This window comes from Anopheles aquasalis, chromosome 2, assembly GCF_943734665.1.
Source record: "Anopheles aquasalis chromosome 2, idAnoAquaMG_Q_19, whole genome shotgun sequence".
In the NCBI taxonomy this organism is placed as follows: domain Eukaryota; kingdom Metazoa; phylum Arthropoda; class Insecta; order Diptera; family Culicidae; genus Anopheles; species Anopheles aquasalis.
Window position 1 is genome coordinate 13,320,786 of NC_064877.1, and position 22,259 is coordinate 13,343,044.

Consider the following 22,259-nt stretch of genomic DNA (forward strand, 5'->3'; position numbering starts at 1 on the left):
TTTGCTGACTGTTTCGAGTGTCATTTTGATGCAAATTCCTGCCACCGCCGCCGCCGCCGCCGCCATCGCCACACCAATATCGTAATTTTATGCTATTTTGATGGCGGAGAAACGATTTTATGGAAATAAGCGACAGCAGCGAGTGGCCAGTGGTGCTAGATGGAAAGCTTCCTTCTTCCTTTTTCTTCTTTTATGAGAAGGTGCTGCTGCTGCTGCTGGAGCGCTGCCTAAATGCGGCTCATCGTGATCGTGAAAAATGTGTGTTTGTATGGGACCAAGCGGATTAAACACTCGCCTGCGAGCGGCCTAGGCCTCGTAGGCCCCACTTTGTGTCCGTTTTGTCGATGTGTGTCGCTGATGTCGATGATGATTCCTGTGCCACCGGGAGTGTGGAGGGGCGGGAAGTGCAATAAAGTTTACAGCGGATTTTATTCAAAATTCATCAAACCACTAAGCAGCTTCCCTTTGCCGCCTCTCGTCCGTCCGTCAGCCCGGGATGATGGTGCGTTGCTAGGACATTCCGTTTTGTTCCGTTGCTGGCAGAAAGGCAGGGAGGAGAACGGTAAACCCCAAACCGATACCGGTGGTTGATTGTTTTTTTCTTCTTCATTTTTTCCGAGGGGTTTTATTTTCAGTTTTTCAACCGAACGAGCTTTCAACGGTTCAGCGGCCAGCCCCAGTAGCTTTTTGTGGATGTTTTTTAATTCCATTTTACTGTCTCAAAGTGTGGAATTTGTTGTGCGTTTTGCAAAGGATGAAAAATGGGCAATCGCGGCAAATCCCCGCAAATGAATGAACGGTGACCGGGTAGCAGCGAGTACTGGGGCGGCGGGGGCTATTATGGGTTCGGATGGGTAGAAGCAGCGGCTGTCCTGTATTGGAAGGCGTATTATCGAAGGCGTTACTTGAGCCACTAAAGAGATGCTAACTTTCGAAGGTGTATTAAGCAAAACACGTATTTATATTCAAATTCGTAGATTGTGTTTTCTTGTTCGAATTTTTGACACTATTTTCAACACTATACTGCCAATTTCGTTGGACTTTCGTTCGTGCAACTGAGTAAAACGGTGTTGAAATGGCTACTACTTGAATTTTCTGGCGATTTTTATATTAAAACTCGTTTCAAAATATATTTAAAGAGCGTTCTACCGCACCGTTCTAAACGTTCTGAACTACCGCACTTAATAACTGCTGTCACAGCTTGCTATGTCATGCCATAGTTTCACCTGATTGGCTTGCTATGATTCAAGGTGCTTTTATGTTTGTCGTATATCCGGGAATAGTCTAATTGAAATCTTTAAATTGTTTGCATTTATTTGGAACAACAAATATTAAAACTGATATTATTTTAATTGCAATGTGAGGCTGATATAGTTTGCTATTTGTCCAATGTGTGACTTTTTGAAAAACGCAAAAAAAATTAAATATTTATTCCGGGGGATAAATCAAAAAGGTTGATCATGTGCACGGCCTAGTTATGCGTTTATCGGTTATAACTTGATCTCAACCGGTGCATGGAAGCTATTTTACTTCAATTCAATGGGCTATAAATTTTATAGAATTGCTTTATTACTCAAATGGACGGTACTAGGTATTCCTTTTGTATTAACTATTGAATTATCACTTCGGAATTATCATACTACGAACACATAAAGCATTGAATAGCTAATTTTTTTTTATGTGAATTCATGGAATGTGTGTTCAGCATGGTAATGGCCATCCCATTGAGCTTTACAACAATTTCGCCAGCATATCGCCCAACGTGATTTCTCTCATTCTGCCATTACACAATTTGGATTATTTTCAATGTATGTTCCCTACGGAATATTCACCAAAAAAAAAAACAATAGAATGCAATCATTCTGATCACACAATAGCATTGCTGGAACACTGCACAACACACACAAATACACGCACAGTATTGCACAAAAAGTGAATAAAATGTAGGACAACCAACCGAAACAAAGACGTCAATTGGTGGCGTTGGTTTCTACTTTTTGCATAAAAGTGAAATGTAACGCTCGCACCTTAATGAACCTCGAATTCTCACTCGTTGTGTTCTCGTGCTTCATCTGCGTGTTTCCGTGCGTGAAAATGGAATTTTGATTTTTCCACTCTCGCCCCCCCCCCCCCAAAAAAAAAGCAACAAAACCTTCATTTCAACTGTACATGTTTGAGTAACGCACCCGTGCGGGTGCCCGTGGGTAGGTTCATGTTTCTTTAATTAACTTTCCCCACCCGCCCAAAACCTCCGGCACAGAACCATCTCCTCCTCTACCGAGAGGATCGTGTGAAAGTGTCCCACCGTGGTGATGCTCGAAGCATTGACCGCGGGTGGGGGGGGGGGGGGCGGGTTTGTATTATGAAGATTCATCAACCACCAAAGTGTCGCGGTCGCGTGGAGATGTTTGGAATATTGGTGCCTTCCCTCCACCCCCAGCCGCTGGTCCCCGACGTATACGATGATTGTTTCATTATTTTCTCGCTCGCTGTTTTGTGGTTTTGCCCCCCGTCGCCACGTCGGCGGAGATTCGCAACAGGAGGAGTACGGGGAGCATAAAAGATAAACGAATCTGGAGATAAGCCCCAGTACACCAGTACATACACACTCCGGTAGCCAGAAACCAGCATCACCAGCCCCGTGGAGTATATATATCTTCCTCCCTTCCCTCGACGTTCTTTCCAGCTTCTGCTACGCAAAAAAAAGCTCCCACAAGGCCACACGAAACCCCCTAATCTTACCATCTTTGCTTCTTTTCCACGATCTTTTCTTTTGCATATAATTTGCTGCCACCATCGGATCCGCCACCGAACGACCAACGCAACGCAACGCAACGGAACGGACGCTCACAGGACGCGAGGCGCGCGCGCAGATTCGTGTTCTTTTCGTCCTTCTGCCCGCATCCCCGTCCTCCACGTGGCGGTGTGACCATAAGTAAGTGTGTATTATATAATTATGGTGCCCTTTAGCTTAAGCTAATGACTCCTTGAACGTAAGTTTGGGTTTAATTATCTGCCGGAAATCTTTAACTTTTCACATAACGGATTTCGGACCCGTGGAGTGCTGTTGACGGTGGTGGTGGCGATGCGGGGTTACCCTGTGCTAATTGCTGCTGCTGCTGCTGCTGCGGCTGCCACCTCGCACTGTCACTCGCTCGTGCTCTCTCACTCTCTGGCCTGCTCTGTGCTCTTCTTGGTATATTTTTTGTCTTTACTCCTTTTTTTTTGGGTGCTTAGCTTCTTCTTAATGCAAAATTGAGATTTGCCCCTCTCCCTCCACTTCACCTTCATGTCATCTTTCTCGCTAAAAGATTCTCCTCTTTCCTCGTTCCTATGCGGAGACCGCATGTGTGCCAGAGTATGTGCTCGCGCGTGCGATTGTCCTTGCAAATGTCACTTGTTGTTTGCTTCGTGGTTTTCCAGAACGAGCGCCTTCTTGGATCTATGTTTGCTTCATGCTTTTGTTGTGTGCGCCAGTTTTCCCATAATCTAAAGTTGGTCCTAGGTCTCTCGAAGTCCCCGGGTCCTTATGTGTTCCTTTTGCATATCGCAAAACAGCTCACCACACACTCACGCACGTACGTGAGACGCGAGAGCTTTGCTCAACCAGAATCTAAGGACGTCGTGTCAGCCCTATTTTTTGCTTCTGTTCCTGCTGGTGCTGGCTGCTGCTGCCAAGTGTCTGCTGATGCCTTTTGACACCCGCTCGAATGACTTAATTGCAGACCACTTTGCACACATACAGGCCCGGGAACCTGCGGGATGCGGAGTGCCTGCGTTGCGGCACCGCAAGGATATTTACAAAAAACAAACCCCCGAAAAGCAAAGCAAAAAGTCCCGGGTGGTGGTAGAGAGGGAGTGAAGGGCAACCGGGAAGGACAACAAAAGACAAAGCGGCTGTTCGGTGGAGAAACCGAACCACACACCCACCGAACAGAGCCGGAACGAACGAGAAGGATTCGCCAGAAAAGCGCATTTTTTCCGCCTCAAAAGTGCTGACACTACGGGAGGAGGAGTTGGTTGGTTGGTTGCTTGGTTAAGAACTGTGTGACAGCTCGTCCAATCTTTCTTCCTTCCTTTCTTCCTCCGCCAACACTTCCTTGTGCGAAGGTGGCTCTAGGAGGAGGCTCTCGCTTTCCCGCGAATGGCGTATGGAGCACGTCGTAACCGCTTGGAGTCACTTGACTAGAAGATATAAACATGGAACAGTCCTTAACGCGAATTTTCTCACCTGCCTCTCAAGCAGGTTACGCAGGCAGACGCGAGGCGAGGGCAAGAAATGATGAAGCCTTTCCCATGGTAACACCAACGGCCATAGATGCGCACCTCGCGCATCTCTCATTCCACTGGACCACTCCAGGGCCAAGGTGTAATTATTTGCTTACACATCTGCGCACCGAAACCAGAAGACGGTGTAAAAAAGGGGGGAATACCAGGAAAAACTGTTCACGCGAAGTTGTTTGCAGCGGGAGGCAGCCAGGAGGAAGATACTGGAGGTGGTGATGCATTTGCGTCTTCCCATTCGTCGTCGTTGTCGTCGTCGTTGGCGGCTGTCACTTAAATAAAGACAAACGGGCGCTGATGGCAGCAGATGAGGGCTCTTTAGACAGAGAGAGAGTCCCTGGGCTTTGCTGGGTGACGCTCTCGGGGCCTGTTTTTGAGCCACATCGCCTCGTCGCCTCGTCTCCCGATCTGGGTTGAGGGCTGCTCGTGAAGTCCCTTATCAGCAGCAGCAGCAGCGGGCGGTTCGCTCGTTGGGCGGAGGGTGTGGGCAATAATGGTGGAAAAGTTTGGCGCAAAATCTGTTGAGTGACACATACACTTTCTGATGACGATGCCTATTAATTTGGTCTAAAACTGGTGTCGCGCCAGCCAGTCGCTAGAGAGTTTTATGTGCACTTTTTAAAACGGGACTGTTTGGTGGTTATAGGAACGACCCGCAGCAGGCGCTAGTATTAGCTAAATCGGGATCTGGGGGTTGTAAGTGTTATGTTATGGGTTGCACGTGAATGGCATTCACACAAGTGTTTTCTGGTTCTTTTTTACATTTTTATGTTATTTTTACATTTCGTTTTACTGTTTTTCATAATTTTAACTTTAAATTAAACACTTGTGTTGTCTTGTTCACTTTGTTTTATTATTTTTTATGTTAAGTAAAGCTTCGTTGAGTGCATCGATTGATTTTTTATATATTCTTGCATAACGCTTTTGCACTTCTTCTAAAAAATATTACAATTAGTTCCTTTCTACACTCACTATTTTTACTTGGATGTCCATTAAGGTAATTTAAGTATTCTATGTGTAATTTACATGTTTTCTGGTTCAATATAAACATCTTTCATCAACAGTTTTTCCTCGTGTTTGTTTTTCCCTGCAACTTACTTTTCACTTAAAACAACTTTCAATAACTGTTCCATCCAACCGAACGTGTCCAACCTCCAGTTAATTAATGATAACGAAGAGCCTCGCTAGTGCAACATTTACAAACCGAAAAAAGCAAAACAGTAAAAAAGCGAGAAAACCCGAGAAAAGAAGAAGCGTCCTCCATTTCGCTAGAGTGAAATGCTTGCCTCACTATGCTTCATGCTATGGTCCTTGCCTTGCGAGGTCGCCGGTCCTTGGGAGTAACTTTCTGGGCCAAGCACCATTCACTGGTGGTACGGTTGCTGGTGCTGATGCTGCACTTGACACTCCGCCCCCTTTTTGGGTGGAAGTGCTCGCAAGTGTGTTCAGTACAGTAGTGTGGCACAACACTACCAACAGCAGCAGCAGCGGCAGCTCCATCATCATCCACCAAGAGTAGTAATAGTGAGTGACACTTTTGATACAATTTAATTACAACAAACTTCCTTCCGTGGTTGCGTCCTCGTGGTCCTTTCCCTCTATTCCCTCCTCCCCCAAAGGGAAAACAGGCTCGCCGTTGCTTAATCATCTCCTTTCAGATGCATTAATGCACTTGAACCCTCGGTGCTGTGCTGTGCTGCGCTGTGCTGTGCTCTGTGTGTACAGTACGTGGTCCTTCCCCCTTCTCCCATTTACTCATGCCATTTGTCCTGTCAGTCATCCTAGCTACAGAGAGAAAGACAGAGCGAGTGCACTCGGTCGCGGGTCGACCTTTTTTTTTTCCTGTTGCCGTTGTTCTTCCGCGCGAAATCTGCTTGACGTGCTGTTGCTGCTGCTGCTGTTCAGGGGGAGAGTTAGCATTTAAATACCTTTTCAGCGTCACGAATGCTGTTGGCGACACCACACACATTGCCACATCACGACTGACGTGGTGATGGTGGTGGTTGGGTGTGAAAAGTTTTCACTTAATAACATTCCCGGTTGCGCTGCTCCGGTGACTGCGGACCACACCACACCATGAACCGGGGGAAGATGACATATGACGGATGGAGACGGTATCTCCGGTGTTCTACCGGTTGTGTTGTCTGCCAGGATCTTCCGCTAGCCTCGCTCGCTCGCTTCCTTCCATTCCTTTCTTCCTCTCCGCTGCTAAACATTCTAATCCTCGGCATCACCGCTGCCATCTTAATTAATGTTATTTCCTGCTGCTGCTGCTTCTGCTGTTGCTAGGGGCGCGTATTTCGGGCAGCAATCTCGCGTATTTCGAATGCGCACCCTGCACATCCTTTGCGCAAGGACCTCCTGCTGGTGTCGCGACGTGCCGAGCACCGGTCTCGGTATTATCGATACACTTGCCCTCTCTCTCTCTCTCTCTCTCTGTTCTGCTGTAGGGCGAGAAATTAGGTTTCGTTTAGGTCCCGCTACCCTTCTCCCTCTTCCTTAAAACCTCAAAACATCTCAAGTATTTGCGGCACGTCCTATGCTCCTTGGTGGGGGGTGGCAATGGTTCGATGTTCGAGGCTCGTGGATTGAGAAGCCACGGTATTAGCCCACGCGGGCCCTAAGAGAGCGCTGATTTGCAGCCCTCGACTGCACACGGCGTTAAATCCCTTTTCTGGCGCTTGTTGGTTGGTGCAGCGAGCGAGCACAAGTTTTGTATCGCACCAGAAACATACAAACATACAGAGGTTCCGGCTTCCTTCCTTCCGGGTGCCGCTGATCTTGTGCTGGTTCTCGCAGAAGATTCGCAGCCGTAAAGGGCGCAGTGGTGGTGATGATGGTGGTTGCATGTTGCAAGTTCACCCCGCTGGTGGTAAAACCTGGTGAGCTGCATTTTTGGTGGCACAGCTTGGGGTGAGAGAGCCAGGTCGAAGGGCCACAACATCCGAGGAAACATTTTCATCCATTTGCACTCACTCTCTCCACTTTTTCCATCCTGTTTGTCCTTGGTCTTTGGGTTTTTTTGCTTCTTGTTTTTTCTCTAAATTTTTCCCTCAAGACAATGCCAACGAATCCAGACGGGATCTCAAAGTTGAACTCGTTTATTAGTGTGTAGTACCGGGCCGGCAACCGGCGTCATCATCATCAGCAGGTACCGTGGCGTGAGGTAGAGAGAGAGAGAGAGAGCAGGAGAGGAAGTGCATTGTCGCCTGGACCTCGGGATCCCCCCGGAACACGCAGCCTTTTATGCGCATTGGAGCAACTTTGCTGCCGTCGTTGTCGTTGTCGCCATTGCTGCTGCTGCTGGTTCACAATTGTCATTTTGGACGGAAGTTTTCCCCCTCCCAGATAGGGGAGAGATGGTGGTGGAACTATTTTCCACCCGGTTTGGCTTTAGCGAAGGTCTCCAACTTCTCCTCTCGAGCTCTGTAGAGCGTTTATGATGGCGCGAGGCGCGGTGTGGAAATAAAGTTTCTCGTCCCAGCGTTACCACCGCCACTAGGCACCGGGAAAAGCGGGAAAAGCGTTGAAGTTTATTAGTGGGCGCGAGCCCAAGCCGGCCTGATCCCCTAGCGTCGCTGGCAATGGGAGGAAAACTGCTTTGCTCGCTCTCCCGCAAACCATGAAGCAAATGATAAACTTTACCCGCCATCCCCTGCTTCAAGGACACCCCCAGGAGCTTTCTTCCTCAACAGCATATCCTCGCTTTCTGGGGGAGAGAAAAGCCGACGGCTGCAGCAGCAGCAGCAGCAACCAAACATTCCTTCCGGCGAAAGGTGCAGCAATTATTCTGTTAATTTAATTTCCAAAGAAATCACAACAACAATGATGGTGATGTTGGTGCTCTCCGTGGTGGGGGGGGGGGGGAGGGCACGAACTCTGTGCTCGAAGGCATTGTTTCACTCGCTCTGTGTGTTCGCTTCGAGCAACGAACGCTGCACTTCGAAGCAAATTGTTAATTTAAAGTTTAAAAAACCGTTTGCTCCGGGTTGTCCGGGACTCCCGCCCCTGGGTAGTGCAAAGCGTGCTAGATATGCCTCTTGGTGCTCTAGGTTTTCCCTTCCTAGATTGGTTAATAGCAGCAGCATCATCGCACGCACGCCAGCGTCGTCATGGTCGTGGTGGTCACTGTCTTGGTCTCGAGCGTCTTCGTCGTCGTCGGTGGTCTTTTTAATGTCTGTGATCCAATGGAGCGGCGATGGCAAGGGCCGCGGCCGCGTGTAAATTAATTTGGAAATTATGAAAATGAAACCGATAACACCATCGGGCGCGGTGTTCAACCTTCTTCTTCATCAACTCCCTCCTTTCTGGTTGCTCTTTCTGCTGCTCTCGCCTCTCCTCCCACAAAGCCAGAAGAGCGGGCGTTTTGAGGAAAGTTTTCCACGATCCATGACCACAACGGCGACCACACGAGACAATGATAAACGCCCCATCTCGCCCGACTACTGCTCAGCGCTGGTTGGTGGCCACATCTTGCGTGGAAATAGTTCACAAAAGAAGCGACTACCTCTCGGGGCTGCTGCTGTGAGCGAAGAACGGCATTTCTCATCTCACGATAACATCCCCCCCTCTCCCGCCCTTCCGGGTACAGTTCCTTTCTGATTTTCTTGAATGGAACGCCTCTTCGCCCCCACTGGCGGCCACCACATCCCCAGTCGGAGGCCCACGCAGCATGGACCTCCGCTCCGCAGGGGTTTGAATAAAATTAAAAACTTTTCCCTTGGCTTTTCGCAGGGTGCGCAGGGGTGGGCGGATGGTTTTCCTTTCACCTCCGCAAAAAGAAAACGGCCGGAAAAATGGAACAAAATTCTTTCCACCGATCTCCGGGTGGCTATTTTTGTGCCAAACAGCCCGCAGTTAATGTAATTGTTTGGCGATAGGAAACCTTCCAACGTGAGTGTGCGCGTGTGGTGTGATGTGGTGGTCGTCATCCGCCAACCATTTTTCTCCGTCCCCCGGTAACCACTTTCCGGTTTTCCGTGTCCGGGAACGGGAATCGAAAAATAATTTTCCTCCACCATCGCTCGGCCGCCCAAAAGCGGCGGCAAGTGATGGCCAGCCATCGATCAAAAATAGGCGCCATGCTTCAAGACCGGAAGATGATGATGGTGATGATGCCGATGATGATGATGTTGGTGGTTTGATGAGCCAGAGAGAGAGAGAGAGAGAGAGAGAGAGAGAGAGAGAGAGAGAGAGAGAGAGAGAGAGAGAGAGAGAGAGAGTGATGGTCTGGGGATCCGCCTGGAGGCTCGCTGCCTAGTGGCTTGGGCAAATTTATTAACTTCCGCCGGTTTTCGGTGACGAGACGGTGGACCAGAGACCAACCAACCAAGTCCGTTTCGCGGCGTTGGTGATCGTCATAGTGTGGTGCTAGTGCTGGTGGCCACAGATAATGTTGTTACCGGCTTGAGCAGCACAAAAATCAATATCATCTCTTCCCGTGGTCGCCGTGGTCGACGTGGTCGTGTGTTTTATGCCAATTATGCTTCCAAGGATTCACGAAAATTGAATTGATGATGATGATGATGATGATGACGGTGATGGGTCTGATGCGATGGACTAGGAATCTCCTGCCACATACCGGGGGCTAAAACCCACAAATCGCGTCCGCGCCTCGGCGTCGGTCTTTTTGGTTGGATGTCCTTTTTCCTAGAATCTCCTCCTCCTCCAGGATCCAGAGCAGAAAAGATATCCCGTGGTGCTCTCGCTCTCGGTCCCGGGCCTCGTTCTCACCGGGACAGCAACCAACAAAGGAAGGAAGGATCCGTCGAGATCGTCTATCGCCTTGGCGGAACTCGAAGACGAACCCGGTATCCGCACGGTGGAGGAATGGAACGGAAGTCGACAGAGCGTCCGACCAGGACCGCCGACTTGGACCGCTTATTGTGTCACAGGTTTTTGTGCAGGACCGTCTTTCAACCGAGTAACCGCCACAGCGGGGTGTCGTCGACGCAAAATGTAAATTGCAAATGCCGCCTGCCCATAATACCGCCAGTGTCCCGGGTCCCAGGTCCCGGGTTCCTGGAAGAAACACCTTCCAGTGGCGGATGCGGCTCACTTTACCGAGGAGAAGGCAGAACGAGAGCCATTAAAGCAGGACTTCCGAAGTGAAGCCGCTTTGCGTGGATCGTCTTGTCTCTCACCGGTACTGGGGCTCCTGGTGCTGTCGCTGATGATGATAATGAGGTGTTCGTTGGGGGAGAGTCAAGAGGAACGGTGGAGTAAATGGAAGGTGGGAATCCACGCAACTCGCTTTCGCTCAACTCGCTTTCGGATGATGATGAAGGATGAAGACAATTTTGCGATCCCCCCACCCCCGAACCCCCGGTCCAGAGCGGCCGAAATTGCATCAATTTACCGGGTGCGGGGGGAAGGGGGCAGTGTCCAGGCCCCGATGTCGATGCCAAGGTCCCGATATTCGACGGGAACAGGTTCGCTTTGGAGGAAGCTAAGTGAACCAGGATATGCCGTCGTGGCCAAATATCTCATCATCATCATCATCATCATCGTCGACGTACAGGCTTGCTGATAGCTATTATCATCGATCATCGATGTTCGTGTTCGGTCTTCGGGTCTAGTGTGGCCTGGATCCATTTCTAGTCGAACGAATTTTCCGGCAAATTCGATCGCAAATTAAACAATTACTTTACGGCAATTCTCTAGGCCACATCCACGGCTAGAGATTCCACTCAGTACCAGCTCCCTCTGTTGCTGATGATGATGGCAAATCCTAATTCCACTCGCTCGGATCTCAGCAATCGAATTTCGAGTCTACTATGTCGACGTCCATGAAACCTTATCCTTGGTAACGGCTCACTGTAATCCATATGGTCTCGGTTGTGAAGCTACCATTTGACGGAAGAGTCTACAGCACCATATAACGGTATATCCTTAATTGTATGGGAATTTCATAGTCAATTCATGGAACAGACTTGCAGAGTTCCATTATTCCGGAAGGTTCCAGATACCTGTAGGGACCTTCCCTCGCCAGTTGCCAGTGGCGGTATTAAATTAACGAATGCATCTCACAATTCCTCGAGCCAGATATTGTTACATCATACTGAGGCAAAAGGGGAAAAAGCGACCTCGCGCACGCGGCGGGCGATTACGTTAGTTTCGGTTTGTTGTTATTGCTGCAAGTCGCTTTGTTGCGTGGCAGCAGCGTCGTCACCATGGTGCACGGTGTATCACTTGCGGAAAGATTGTTGCAATTTGTTCGGCGATCCTTGGGTGCATCCCTGATGAGAGCTTTCCCCCGCCATTCCCTCAGCACTGGCGTATGTCCTTGTGGTGCGGTAAAAAAGTAATAACATTAAAATGCATCGAAACCACACCTCCTCCACTGCTCTGTCCACCCGATGTCGGAACGTATTCATACCCCACGCACACAGGTACACAAGGAGGGCAGTCAGGCCAGGAGCAAGTGCTCTACATATCACAGGCCACAACCTGCGCAACAGCGAGCAGCAGCAGCAGCCGGGAATTGAAACAAACGGAACCAACAAAAAAAAAACCCGTGGCGAAAGCGAGCGAAGTGAAGAAGATGAATTGGCAAACGAGCGGGCTGGCGAAGAAGAAAATGAGGAGAAGAAGTAACGTCGTGCGCACCGTGCGCCGCCCGTATGGAATTTAATAACAATACATTATGCAAAAATATTCCCGCTCCAAGCGCCAAGGGAGGCCATGAAGCCACTCTCGCACATATACACGTGCCCGTTCCCGCGCACCGCTGATGACATCGCCTACTCCGGTTGCGTACCGAGCGCCATATGACCGAGGAGCGAGGATATGACGGATTGTTGACGGGAGCGGTGGAGCGTCCTGGCGTGGCGACTCGACTTTTCCTCGCCCTCCAGGTCACCTCCACCGCCGTGCCTTCACGCTTAAATTAAAACATTCCCCTACCTACCGGTGGAAAAACTTTTCCCCGGCTAGCCCCTTGGCCACCGCCACGAGTTCCGCAGCCTTCCGGAGTGGCGCGCGTGCGACGAAGAGACACATAGTCCCATATATCATCATCATCATCATCCCTGTGCCAGCACAGTCTGAGTGCCAGGGAATGGGAGGACGGGTAATGATCGGTAAGGATCTTCCTGGATGACGTTGAGGCGTTGACAGTGATTCGAAGAGAGTGTGGAACTGAGGGAACAGCAGCGGCGGTTGGTAGGAAAATTGAAAACTTCCCGTACGATTCACTGGGAACGTGCGACTTCCAGATCGCGTGAACCACCAACGAGAGCAGCGTCCTCGTCGATGCCGTTGTCGTCGTCACCGTCACCAACATGGCGGACAAGAGACAAAGTTTCACAAAATGTGATGTTCAGCTCTCGCTGGCTGGAAATGTAATTTTGTAAGAGTTTAGAGTGAACCAGCAGGAGGAGCACCCGCCTTGTGCTACATACTCATGCTCCTTTCCTTTGTATGGCACTGGACCATTAATTCATTAAATCCATTCCTGGTCCCGCTTCGTCGCTCGGATCGTCGCTAAAGTTTCGCTAAATGATGAGTGAAAAGTGCGCAGACGAACTAAAACTGAATAAACGGTGTTTTTTTGCTGCCCCTCGGTCTCTCTCTCTCTCGGACGCTTCCGACGTGGACAATTTGTTGCATCAATGCCCGCAGCGATTTACACGCTGCAGCACACCGTGCGCAGATCAATAAAAGCGAATGACTGCACTGTGGAGTGGGAGGTGAGGTATTTGGGTTCTGGGTGCTCCGGACCGATACCCGGCGCCACCTGGACCGTGGACTAGTCGTGCTGCTAACCGGTCCGGCGGTTGTAAACCATTTTATGATATTAAATTTCATTGTAAAGTTGATCCAACGAGCAAGAGAAAAAAAAAACATTCGACAGCAACGAGTGGAAGTGGATGACAGCATAAAGCGGGCGCCCTGGCCCGGGAACAATAGCCGCTTCTCAACATTCCTAATCCTGAACAAATGGATGGAAAATTGCTTTTTCGGAAAACACATACCGCGACGTGCGCGTTTGTGCGCGACGTTATTGGAGCCCAGCGGACAATGGGATCAACGCTATAGGCGATAGTTTTCATTATTGGCGAACATTTTGTTAATTTTCCAATAAAAATATTGTTCCTCGGGCACAGTGTAGAGCATGATTGGAAAAGCGGATTTTCCAGCGAGTAAGGGAATGCCCGCGGAATGCTGCAATAGGAGGAATTCTGTAGTTTTTTAGCTCACTTCCAGCATCAGTCGATGAGTCGATAACCGGGCATTCACATTTGCCCTAGGACTATCGAGAAGTGAATAGAGAGAGAGAGAGAGAGAGAGAGAGAGAGAGAGAGAGAGAGAGAGAGAGAGAGAGTGAATGGTCATAGAAGAGGACTTCTCTTTTTGGACTGCAGGCAGTTCGACAGCAAGGTGGCTACGATGTAGCTACACAAAGTTTGCCCCCAAAAACTAATCGAAGTAGCCACCGCTGTACCGCCACCGTGGTTCGAATGGAATCGGAGTAGGCAAAAGGCCCTGTAACAGCCTCCTGCAGCGGATCCAGATTCCCCTTGGGGTGCCCTCTGCCTCTCTGCGATGATGCTGGCTCGCGGGCTGATTTCGGGATCCTCTACCCCTCCTCTGTCTGTCTGCCTGCCTGCCTGCCGGGGATATGGTGTCTTGATTGTGATCAGAGCAATCAAGTTGAATAATTGAATAGAAGTGGGAAGCGTCAGCAACGCCGGTCGGTACCACACGGAAGCCGGCCCTGAATTCTCGCGCCAATTCCACCTGACACCCGTCCTGCGAGAACCCAATCGCGTCTGTCATTGTTGTGTGTGCGTTTGGTACCCCCAAACAGACGGGCACGGAGCAAAGGGGGGGGGGGGGGGGGGGGCGCGAATCCGGTGGGATAACTTGATTATCTACTTCTCTACCCCGCTCTCCGGAATTGGTCTCGAGTACGTGTCGCGCGCAGTTCGTGTGTCGGTCAGGGTGATACTCAGGGTGGCGCGAGTATTGCTACTGTGTGGCGACTGCAGACCTGACGCTGGCGCGCTATTGGATTGGACAAATTTGCTTCACTTCACTTCAGCACGGCGAGCACGCCAGCAATTGTCCGCCATCGACGAGTCGTCGTCGCCTGCTGTGAATAATGGAGACTGGAGTTGTGTGGAGAGTTATGCCGCCCGGGTATACCTGCTGCTTGTCCAGGAAGTTATCATTGCTAACTGAGACGGAAAGGCCTTTTTCTGTGTGTTCTTCTTCTTTTTCATTTTTATTGACCCTTATATACGGAGAGATGGAGAAGGAGGAGAGGTCCACGTTGCGCCACGTCGCGCCACGTCGCGGCTCTTTAATCTAGCAAACTTAACGTCCTAACGTCCGGTACCAATTTACAGCAGAATGTGCACGAGAATCCAGGAGCGGTAGTGGGAGACGCGCTGGTAGACGTCCGGTAGCCCGAGACCGCACGGTATGCTCCACGACTGCACGCCGACCAGCACGCCGTCCAGCACGAGCGGACCACCGGCATCACCGAGGCAGACACCCTGGTCCGGCTGGTTCCGGGTGCAGAGCGTACTCGGGGCGATCCGGCTGCGGTACGGTTCGTCGAACTCCTCGGCACACTCGTCGCTGTCGATGATGTCCGTCCGGATGAACTGCAGCCGGGTCGGGAGCTGATTGTTTGAGATCTACAAGCAGACCGAGGAGTGGAGAAGAAGGAAGGAGAGGAGGGGTTAAAACATTGGACAGTAGTCGCCTTCGTCGTCGTCGTCGTGGACCATGGACCGTCCCATCGCGAGCGCGCTCACACAACAGTCCAATCAATTAAACTCTCAATCCCGGGCAAAACCGGAAACGACACCGGATGGACGCACCGAGTGCCGAGGTCCGGACCTTCTCGACTCCTGTTCGGACCGGTGGAACGTGGTGGAGAAAACGGAGGATGAGGAGATGGCTTTTAGTATGGCGGGAGATTAAAATGGTAAATTGAATCGACTTAAGTGCGGCTCAGGACCAAGTCCCCCCCCCCCCTCCCCTATATCCTTCGGGGCCGCAGATGCCAGCTCGTCGAGCAAACCGACACCGAGACCGAGACCTCACCGCGCGTTGGTTTTAGGATTATGGAGCAGCTTTGGGGTTTGGTTGGTCCTCTGGTCCGGCGGAGGGACTGTTTGCACACCTTGCAAACGGGCGAGCACCCCTTTGCCCCCCCCCTCCCTCCCTTCGGAACGCACTTTCTGCTGCACACATTCCGTGCACAGAATGGAGTCCGAACAGAAGTGTGTCCGAACGGAGAAGCAATTGGATCGGTTGGGTCGGCAGCAGCCTGCACTTGAGTGAAGTAGCTTGAGGGATCCACAATCTTTCGAAATCCAACTCGCACAGCAGTACACTGCACCAGGACTGAGTTGGCGGCTGCTGGCTCCTACCATTTGAAAAGTGAACCTAGCGCCGGGAAAGAATCCACCAATTGTGCGACTTGCAATCAGTTAAGTCAAGCGAAAGTCCTCCCACAAATCGGAACGCTCGCTCCTCGAGGACTTGTGGATTGGTGCGCCGTTCAGTTGTCCATTTTGGGGCGGTAAACACTTACCGACCCCCGTTCCCCTCGGCTCTCTCTCTCTCTCCAAACATCATAACGATGGACCAACAAAGCACTCGCACGAGATTTCGTGCCCCGCGATCCACGAATGGTCAGCATCGAATCGAAATCGCACACGAGGAGCCGGAAATGGAACTTGCCGGTTTTTTGGTGCTCTCATCTTTTCCACGTCTCATAAGCTCTACAGATTTAAGGCCACCATGAGCCCGGGTGCAGCTTCTCCCCAAAGAGCACACCGGTTACCCGGAAGGGGGAAAGGACACGAGATGTTTGCTATTAATTACTCCGAACACCGGGACCCCTCTGGCCCATTGTTTCCGGCAAAGCAATTAGGCAACGACCACCGACCGAAACTTACCGAGAAACGGCCCCAACCGGAGAAGGTAGCATCGGTCGCTTCATCGACAAAGTCGGTGCCCAGCTCGATGAACTGCAGGTTGTCGTCGAAGAGCAGTGAAGCACGGAGGCGAATCAGCGCGATATCGTTAGCGTACGTGGTCGAATCGAACCCGGGATGCAGAATGAAGCGCTCGGCCGTGACATTCTCACCACCGGCCAGTCGATCGGCGCTACCGACGAACAGCTGCACATCCGACAGGCCCTTGCCAAGGAGACAGGCGGCCGCGGTGATGACCCAGCGGCGGTTTAGCACGGTACCACCACAGTACACCAGCCCCTCGTTGATCAGTGCCACCTGGTAGGGGAACTGGCCATCGGCGGCCTCACTACCACCAGCGATCCGTGGGCTGGGAGCTGAAAGGGAAGATCCGGAAACTATAGAGAGTCTTTCGAGGATACTCCACTGCTGTTACTCACAATCGTTGGATGGTCTGGCCAGGGCTCCGGACAGGAGCACAAGACCCAGAATGTAATGGCAGCTTCTTAGCATTGTATGTAGACCACACGGGAGTTGGTGCAGCACTGGGGAAGTATGGTACGGTTGAAGCAACTAGGCTATTACTATGCGCCCTCCCCTGTATTGCTGGTCGGTTTTTATAGACCCTCCTCGTCGGCTTCTTATCGGTCGGACGAATCGTTCATGTGCTTGTTGGATTGAATTGGGCCAACCTCTGGCCACCTGGCGTGTTATCCGGTGATATCCCGGATGATGATGATGATGATGATGATGATATGCCCTGCACTCCTTATGTGCACCTGTTCGATTGATGTGTGTGGTCTGGTATGTGGTCATGGTCGCAAGTACATGGAGGCCTTACTTCCTGATTAGATAGAGTCTTCCGAAATTCCTCGCTTCTACGACACAGGGAGCACCACCTGGGAGCTGAGAAGAAGAAGATCTCTGTAGCAAGAGCAAGAGTCACAGCTACTCGCCACTCGGTGGGGGCGAGTTATGATTCGAGGCGCTTCTTTCGATCCAACCGCCTTCCAACCCTTTTTTCCGGCCGATGGTAGCCACTTGATATCGGTATCGGAAGATGAAACCGAATTCGATAACAGCGGGCGACTGGCGGCTAGAGAGAGAGAGAGAGAGAGACGACTACCAACCAGCGATCCGGCTCCGGCTTCGATCCAGTGGCCCCAGGTGTTCAAAATGGCAATGTCCATTTGTGATTCACTTAAGAAGCTTTGGATTGTGTGACGAACTGGACGGACTGGCGCGGACTGGAGGAGAGAAGGTAACCGAGGTAGCCGAGGAGGAGACCCCCATAAATGGCGGAAACACATAAACATAGTCAGACTCTCTGGGAGGGAGATAGAAGAAGAGGATGACAGCGGTGGAGGGAGCAGGGAGGGGCCAGTGTTGAAATATTTACCGAACTCTCTAATCCCGATGTCGTAAATCGTGTTCCGCTACTTCTAGCTTCCACTTTCCGATGCCCAGTGCGGACCCATGGGCGCGATACTTCTGGGCTTTTTCGATGTCCAAAGTCTCTCTCTCTCTCTCTGTCTCAGTGTTGCTCTCTCTCACTCTTCCCCGGGCATCATGGCTGCTGCTGCTGCTGCGTCTTTTGGGAAACAGGTGGGAAAGGGTTCTCAAGATATCTTTGGAGCAAGCGCGCTCGCTCGCTCGCTTCGGTCTCTTCTTTCCGCTTCAATCGCCTGCTGCCCTGTCCACCGCGGACTACCATCCTCCAAAAGATAGCCATCTCGAGCCGGCTTTCCAGGAAAAAGGGGAGGCTGGTTGGCTGCTGAGGTCCGATCCAAGTTAGTGCCAGGAAGGCGGCGCCCCAACTAGCAGCAGGCGGGCGGTTGGCAACGCTAGCTCCTCGAGCTCGCGCTACATCTCTCGCAGCGCAGTGGACCCCAGCTGTGAAGTAGCTAAAGCCATCCGCAACCCTCTCCCGCGCCATGCTGCTTCCCTTCTCCTTGGACTAAACTTTTCGAGCGGGCGCGCGCGCGCGCGCGAGTTTGCTGGTGCGGCTGTGGTGGATGTCAATCGATTAGCCTTCTTCGTGAGGCCGTTCGCCGTACCCTGTTGTGCGCCGTGGCCGTGTCTATGGTTCGCTTTTAGGAGGAGGGGGGGAGGCCTGTTTACATCTCTATTATGGGGTGGTACCGGAACGGAATATGGATTCCATCCATCGGTAGAACCAGCACCGAAACTTGCGTTGCGTTGAAGCAATTGTGGTGAGAAGCGTCCATTCCCAGAGCGCGGACCCGCTAGATGGATGTCTCTCTTTTATGGTCGCACAGCGTCTTTCGTGGTGTGTCTTTCGATTTCCGTTCCTTCTCGAGTGAGCTCTGACGGAGCAGCAGCAGAAGTAGAAAAAGAAGCAGAAGCGCTGGTGGTTCCATTTGGGGCCAGGGAAGTCGCGAAGGGGGAATTTCGAGAGCCGCGAGGTTCCGTGGAATGGCACGTTGAAAAATGGCACTTGCATGACAAAATGCCGGCACCCGGAATATGGTGGAGGCTCCAGGTGGACTTCAATGTTCGAAGGGAATCGATAGTCGTCGCTACAGTGCTACTAGGTTAAAGCGCAGCTACTCTCCGGTTTCCGTCTGGCTGGGCCTTGGTCGTCGAAAAACTTCTCACACCTCCCCCAATTCCCAGTCCTCCTTGGCTGGCTCGGAAATCGGAATCGGAAATACCATCCGATCCCAGGCGCTGGAGGCTCTATCTCCTTCATCGCATCGCCCGAGCGAGGGCGCGCGCTCCGCTCCTCTCCCCAGCATAGCAACAACAACACCCAACTGCTGCTGCTGCTAAGCGATCGAATTTATTGATTGGCTTTTTCGATTAGAAACTTCCATTTCATCGCCTTTCTTCCCGCCTTTGATCATCGCCCGTTCCCCGTTCCCCGTTGCCGTCTTGGTTGGCTCCCGGTGAAAAAGTTGCGCCAAACAAAGGAGCACCAAACTCGGCAGTGTGAGAGAGAGAGAGGGAGTAGTGGAGGTGCAGCAGTAGTAATAGTAGGCGGTGCGATATCCATGGTAATCAAAATTTTACTACTTCTTCACCTGTATAGCTGATGCCAGACCATTCTCAGTCGCTCGTTCGCTTGCTTACTCACTCTCTTTCTATCGCTCACTCACTCCGTCCCACTTAGTGGAGTTCCTATTACCCAGCATCGATGTAACTCGATCTTTCTCTCTCGATGGATGGAGATCCCCCCCGCCCTTCCGGCTCCACCTAGATCCACTGTACAAATCATCCATCCCTGCCGGTGCCGTTCTCGCCATAAAAGCGAACATCCGCGATGACGTCGATACTAGCACCGGGACGCCGAAGAGGAAGAAAAAGATGGTGATGGTGAACGGCATCGGTTCGACGGCGGCGGCGGCGGCACGATTGGTGTGAACATAAAAATAAAAGCGATCTAAAAATTATAGTTGATTGTTTTTTCCCTTTCGCCCCCCTTTTCCCTCCCACTGTCACGCCTCTTTTTTTGTTTTGTTTTTGGTTTTATCGAAAATCAATTAGGGGAACCGGGGACGGAACGCCAAACGCAAAAGTTTGCGTAACGGCAAAACGATAAACTCTCCGGAAGTCGTCCCCAAACCGACCTGAGTCACGGCCCGAAAGGGCCAATCAGGTGTGGGTGGTTGGGAGGGAGGGGATGGTGCATAAATTTGTTGCCAGCCCCTTCCCGCGTGCAGAAACTGTCACAGCTTAATGGAGGTTCCGACCGGTGACGCGAAAGCACTCGATGAACCCGCCCGCGGGTGTAGGGGAGATGAGAAGTCGCTTGTGGACGATCTTTGCTTTCTCTCTCCACCGTCTCGGTCTTGGCTCTCTTCTTGTATGCGAAACACTGGACAGGACCGCCATCGACGACGACGACGACGCTGCTGCTGGCGTTGGTGATCTCTAAATTGGCTAAATTATTGCCAAGGAAATGCAAAGTGCGACGAAGGAAAAACCGAAGGGGGGGACAGCCCCCGCCCGGCCACGCAGCTTATGCGAGGTGAATCTTTCATGAGTTTCGTCCTTCCGTCCTCTTGTAACCGTTGCTCCTGTCCCCCGCTCGGGTGGAAGGATTCGCTCGGAGAGGTGAGTTTTACGTGGAAAATTTATTTCCTCCCCTTCCAAAAACACGGACCAACTTCATGGCCTTCCCAGGCGCTCTGACCAAGGGTCTTTTGACGTGCGTCCGAACGGTTGGTTGTCCCCGTCCGTCGGTCGCCGTGCATAATTATCTATTTTGACAGGCTTTAAGTGGCCTTTGTGTTTCGATTTTATCGGGCCATCAAACAATCAAAAAAGGGCCCCACTTTCCGCCACCAGCAGTTCCACAGTGAGCGAGAGAAGCAAGGGAAATCCTTAAAATCGAAGATGGCGGTCGTGCGTACAAGACAGCAGACAGGACAGTGAAGGGAAGTGGAGTGGCTTTAATTGGACGGACAAGCCCGAGGTGCGGCAATGACAGAGCGTGAGTTGATTAGCCCGCTCTTCAGAGAGGGCACGTTACTCCCGCCGGGAGTATCCTTGCGATGTGGCGTGGCGATGCCGCTCCGACCTTCGTGGAACGCCGCGAGCTGAATCAATAATTCCGTTTCGTTTCCATCATTCCCGATTCCCGTGCGTTTCCAAGGAGGAATCCAAGGACGACGGCGAGGGCTACTAATTTGTAATTAACTTCACGTCGCCGAGCATCATCCTTCTTGGATGCGAAGGCTGCACAGTGTTTCGATCGCCGCGGTTAACCGCGATTTAGACATTATTATCGCAACCGCGATGCGATGGTCAAAGATCAAGGCGAAACCCCCGCCTTCCAAGAGATCCAAGGACTATCTCCTCCACTGATGCTTCCAGCACGGATGCTTCATCCCGGTGGATTAGCCCAGTTTCTGGTTGGTGCGAGACACAGTGACATCAAACGGAAGGATCGTTGCACCAACGAGGAGAGGACGATTGAGAAATAAAACGACTTCCACGTCCACGGACGCACCGCCGGGAAGCGCGTCATTTGAATAAACCATCACCACCATCACGAGCCTAGAGCCACGCCGCGACCATGCCGAGTGAGGGGTCGAAAGGAGATTCATCAATTAGTCTTATCCATCACCAGTCGTCCAGTCGACGGTCGAGGGAACGGTTTTTATCGGCTTTAAAATGGACTCTCCCACCCCTAGAGCTTTAATCGAGGCATCACTCACGGAATCGCAGACTGGCCAACGTAGAGATTTTGCTTTTTGGGGGGGGGGGTGGGGGGTGTTGGGGCGACATTAAGTCCAACGCTCCATCAGGAACATCATTTTTCATGATTTACCAATCCTCATCGGACCTTTTTGGTGGTGGGCAGCACTGGCTCGAAGGTCGTCATCGTTGATCCGACGATCCGTCGCCGCCACCGTCGATGGCTTTGCCCAAAAGCAGCGGGATTCGGCTTGAGCGACGCGACATCGACTTAAGCGACGCGACCAAGCAACCGTCGTGGTCGTGAATCGCCGTGAAGCCACATTTTTATGGGTTCAATTTTAATAGTCCAAAAAGTCCTCTCCAAATGGCCCCTGGTGCGGTTTTTAGGCCCGGCGTGCTGCTGCCGCTGCTGCTGCTGCTGCTTCTGCTTCGACCAGGGCACCGATTTGTTGCTCCACACTCCAGGCACTGCCACTGGTGATGGCTTGGAGCCTTCAAACGGAGGCCTCCCTCGGTTAAATCTTAATAAAAGTGTCACATTCGGGAGGCTTTGGTTTTTCACACTCCAGGCCGTCCACCTCGGGTTCCGAAACAGGCGTACAGGTTTAGCATTTAATTTCTTATCGTAAACGTGCTGGATGGATGAAAGGCGGGACTGGGGGGCCGTTAAAGATTTCTTTGGGGTGAGGTTTGTGGCTCTCTCTCTCTCTCTCTCTCTCTCTCTCTCTCTGTCGCTCTGTGTGCGTAGTTGCTCGCGTGCGGTGCCAACGCGTGCCAGATCCGTGCCGCCGTCACCTCTCTCGGATGGACCTCGAAAACGGGGAGAAAGAGGGAGTGCGATGGTCATAAAATCTAATGACACTCCCGTCTGCG

At 51.5% G+C, this 22,259-nt stretch overlaps 2 protein-coding genes across 4 annotated transcripts in view; one reads left to right on the forward strand and one right to left on the reverse strand.

The window, feature by feature from the left end:
* LOC126571247 (latrophilin Cirl) overlaps nucleotides 1-22,259 on the forward strand; it is a 124,015-nt gene that overhangs the window by 32,749 nt on the left and 69,007 nt on the right. For all 3 annotated transcript variants that reach the window (XR_007607870.1, XM_050229600.1, XM_050229602.1), the window contains exon 3: nucleotides 2,854-2,935. The gene's annotated coding sequence lies outside the window, so the exon portion shown is untranslated. The remainder of the gene's footprint in view (nucleotides 1-2,853; nucleotides 2,936-22,259) is intronic.
* LOC126571271 (chymotrypsin-2-like) lies at nucleotides 14,568-16,752 on the reverse strand. The gene is made up of 3 exons (XM_050229636.1): nucleotides 16,661-16,752; nucleotides 16,203-16,597; nucleotides 14,568-14,930 (listed from the first exon to the last, which is right to left on the reverse strand). Exons 1-3 carry the CDS (start codon nucleotides 16,731-16,733, stop codon nucleotides 14,631-14,633), a joined length of 768 nt encoding a protein of 255 aa, XP_050085593.1. The 5' UTR covers nucleotides 16,734-16,752; the 3' UTR covers nucleotides 14,568-14,630.

Bases quoted from the DNA above. Each gene is read 5' to 3' on its own strand.
- LOC126571271 (XM_050229636.1), bottom strand. From the start codon at position 16,733: ATGCTAAGAAGCTGCCATTACATTCTGGGTCTTGTGCTCCTGTCCGGA. The intron at 16,598-16,660 runs GTGAGTAACAGC...CTTCCCTTTCAG, and splicing joins GGCCAGACCATCCAACGATT to CTCCCAGCCCACGGATCGCT. The intron at 14,931-16,202 runs GTAAGTTTCGGT...GTCTGCTTGTAG, and splicing joins CCGGTTGGGGCCGTTTCTCG to ATCTCAAACAATCAGCTCCC.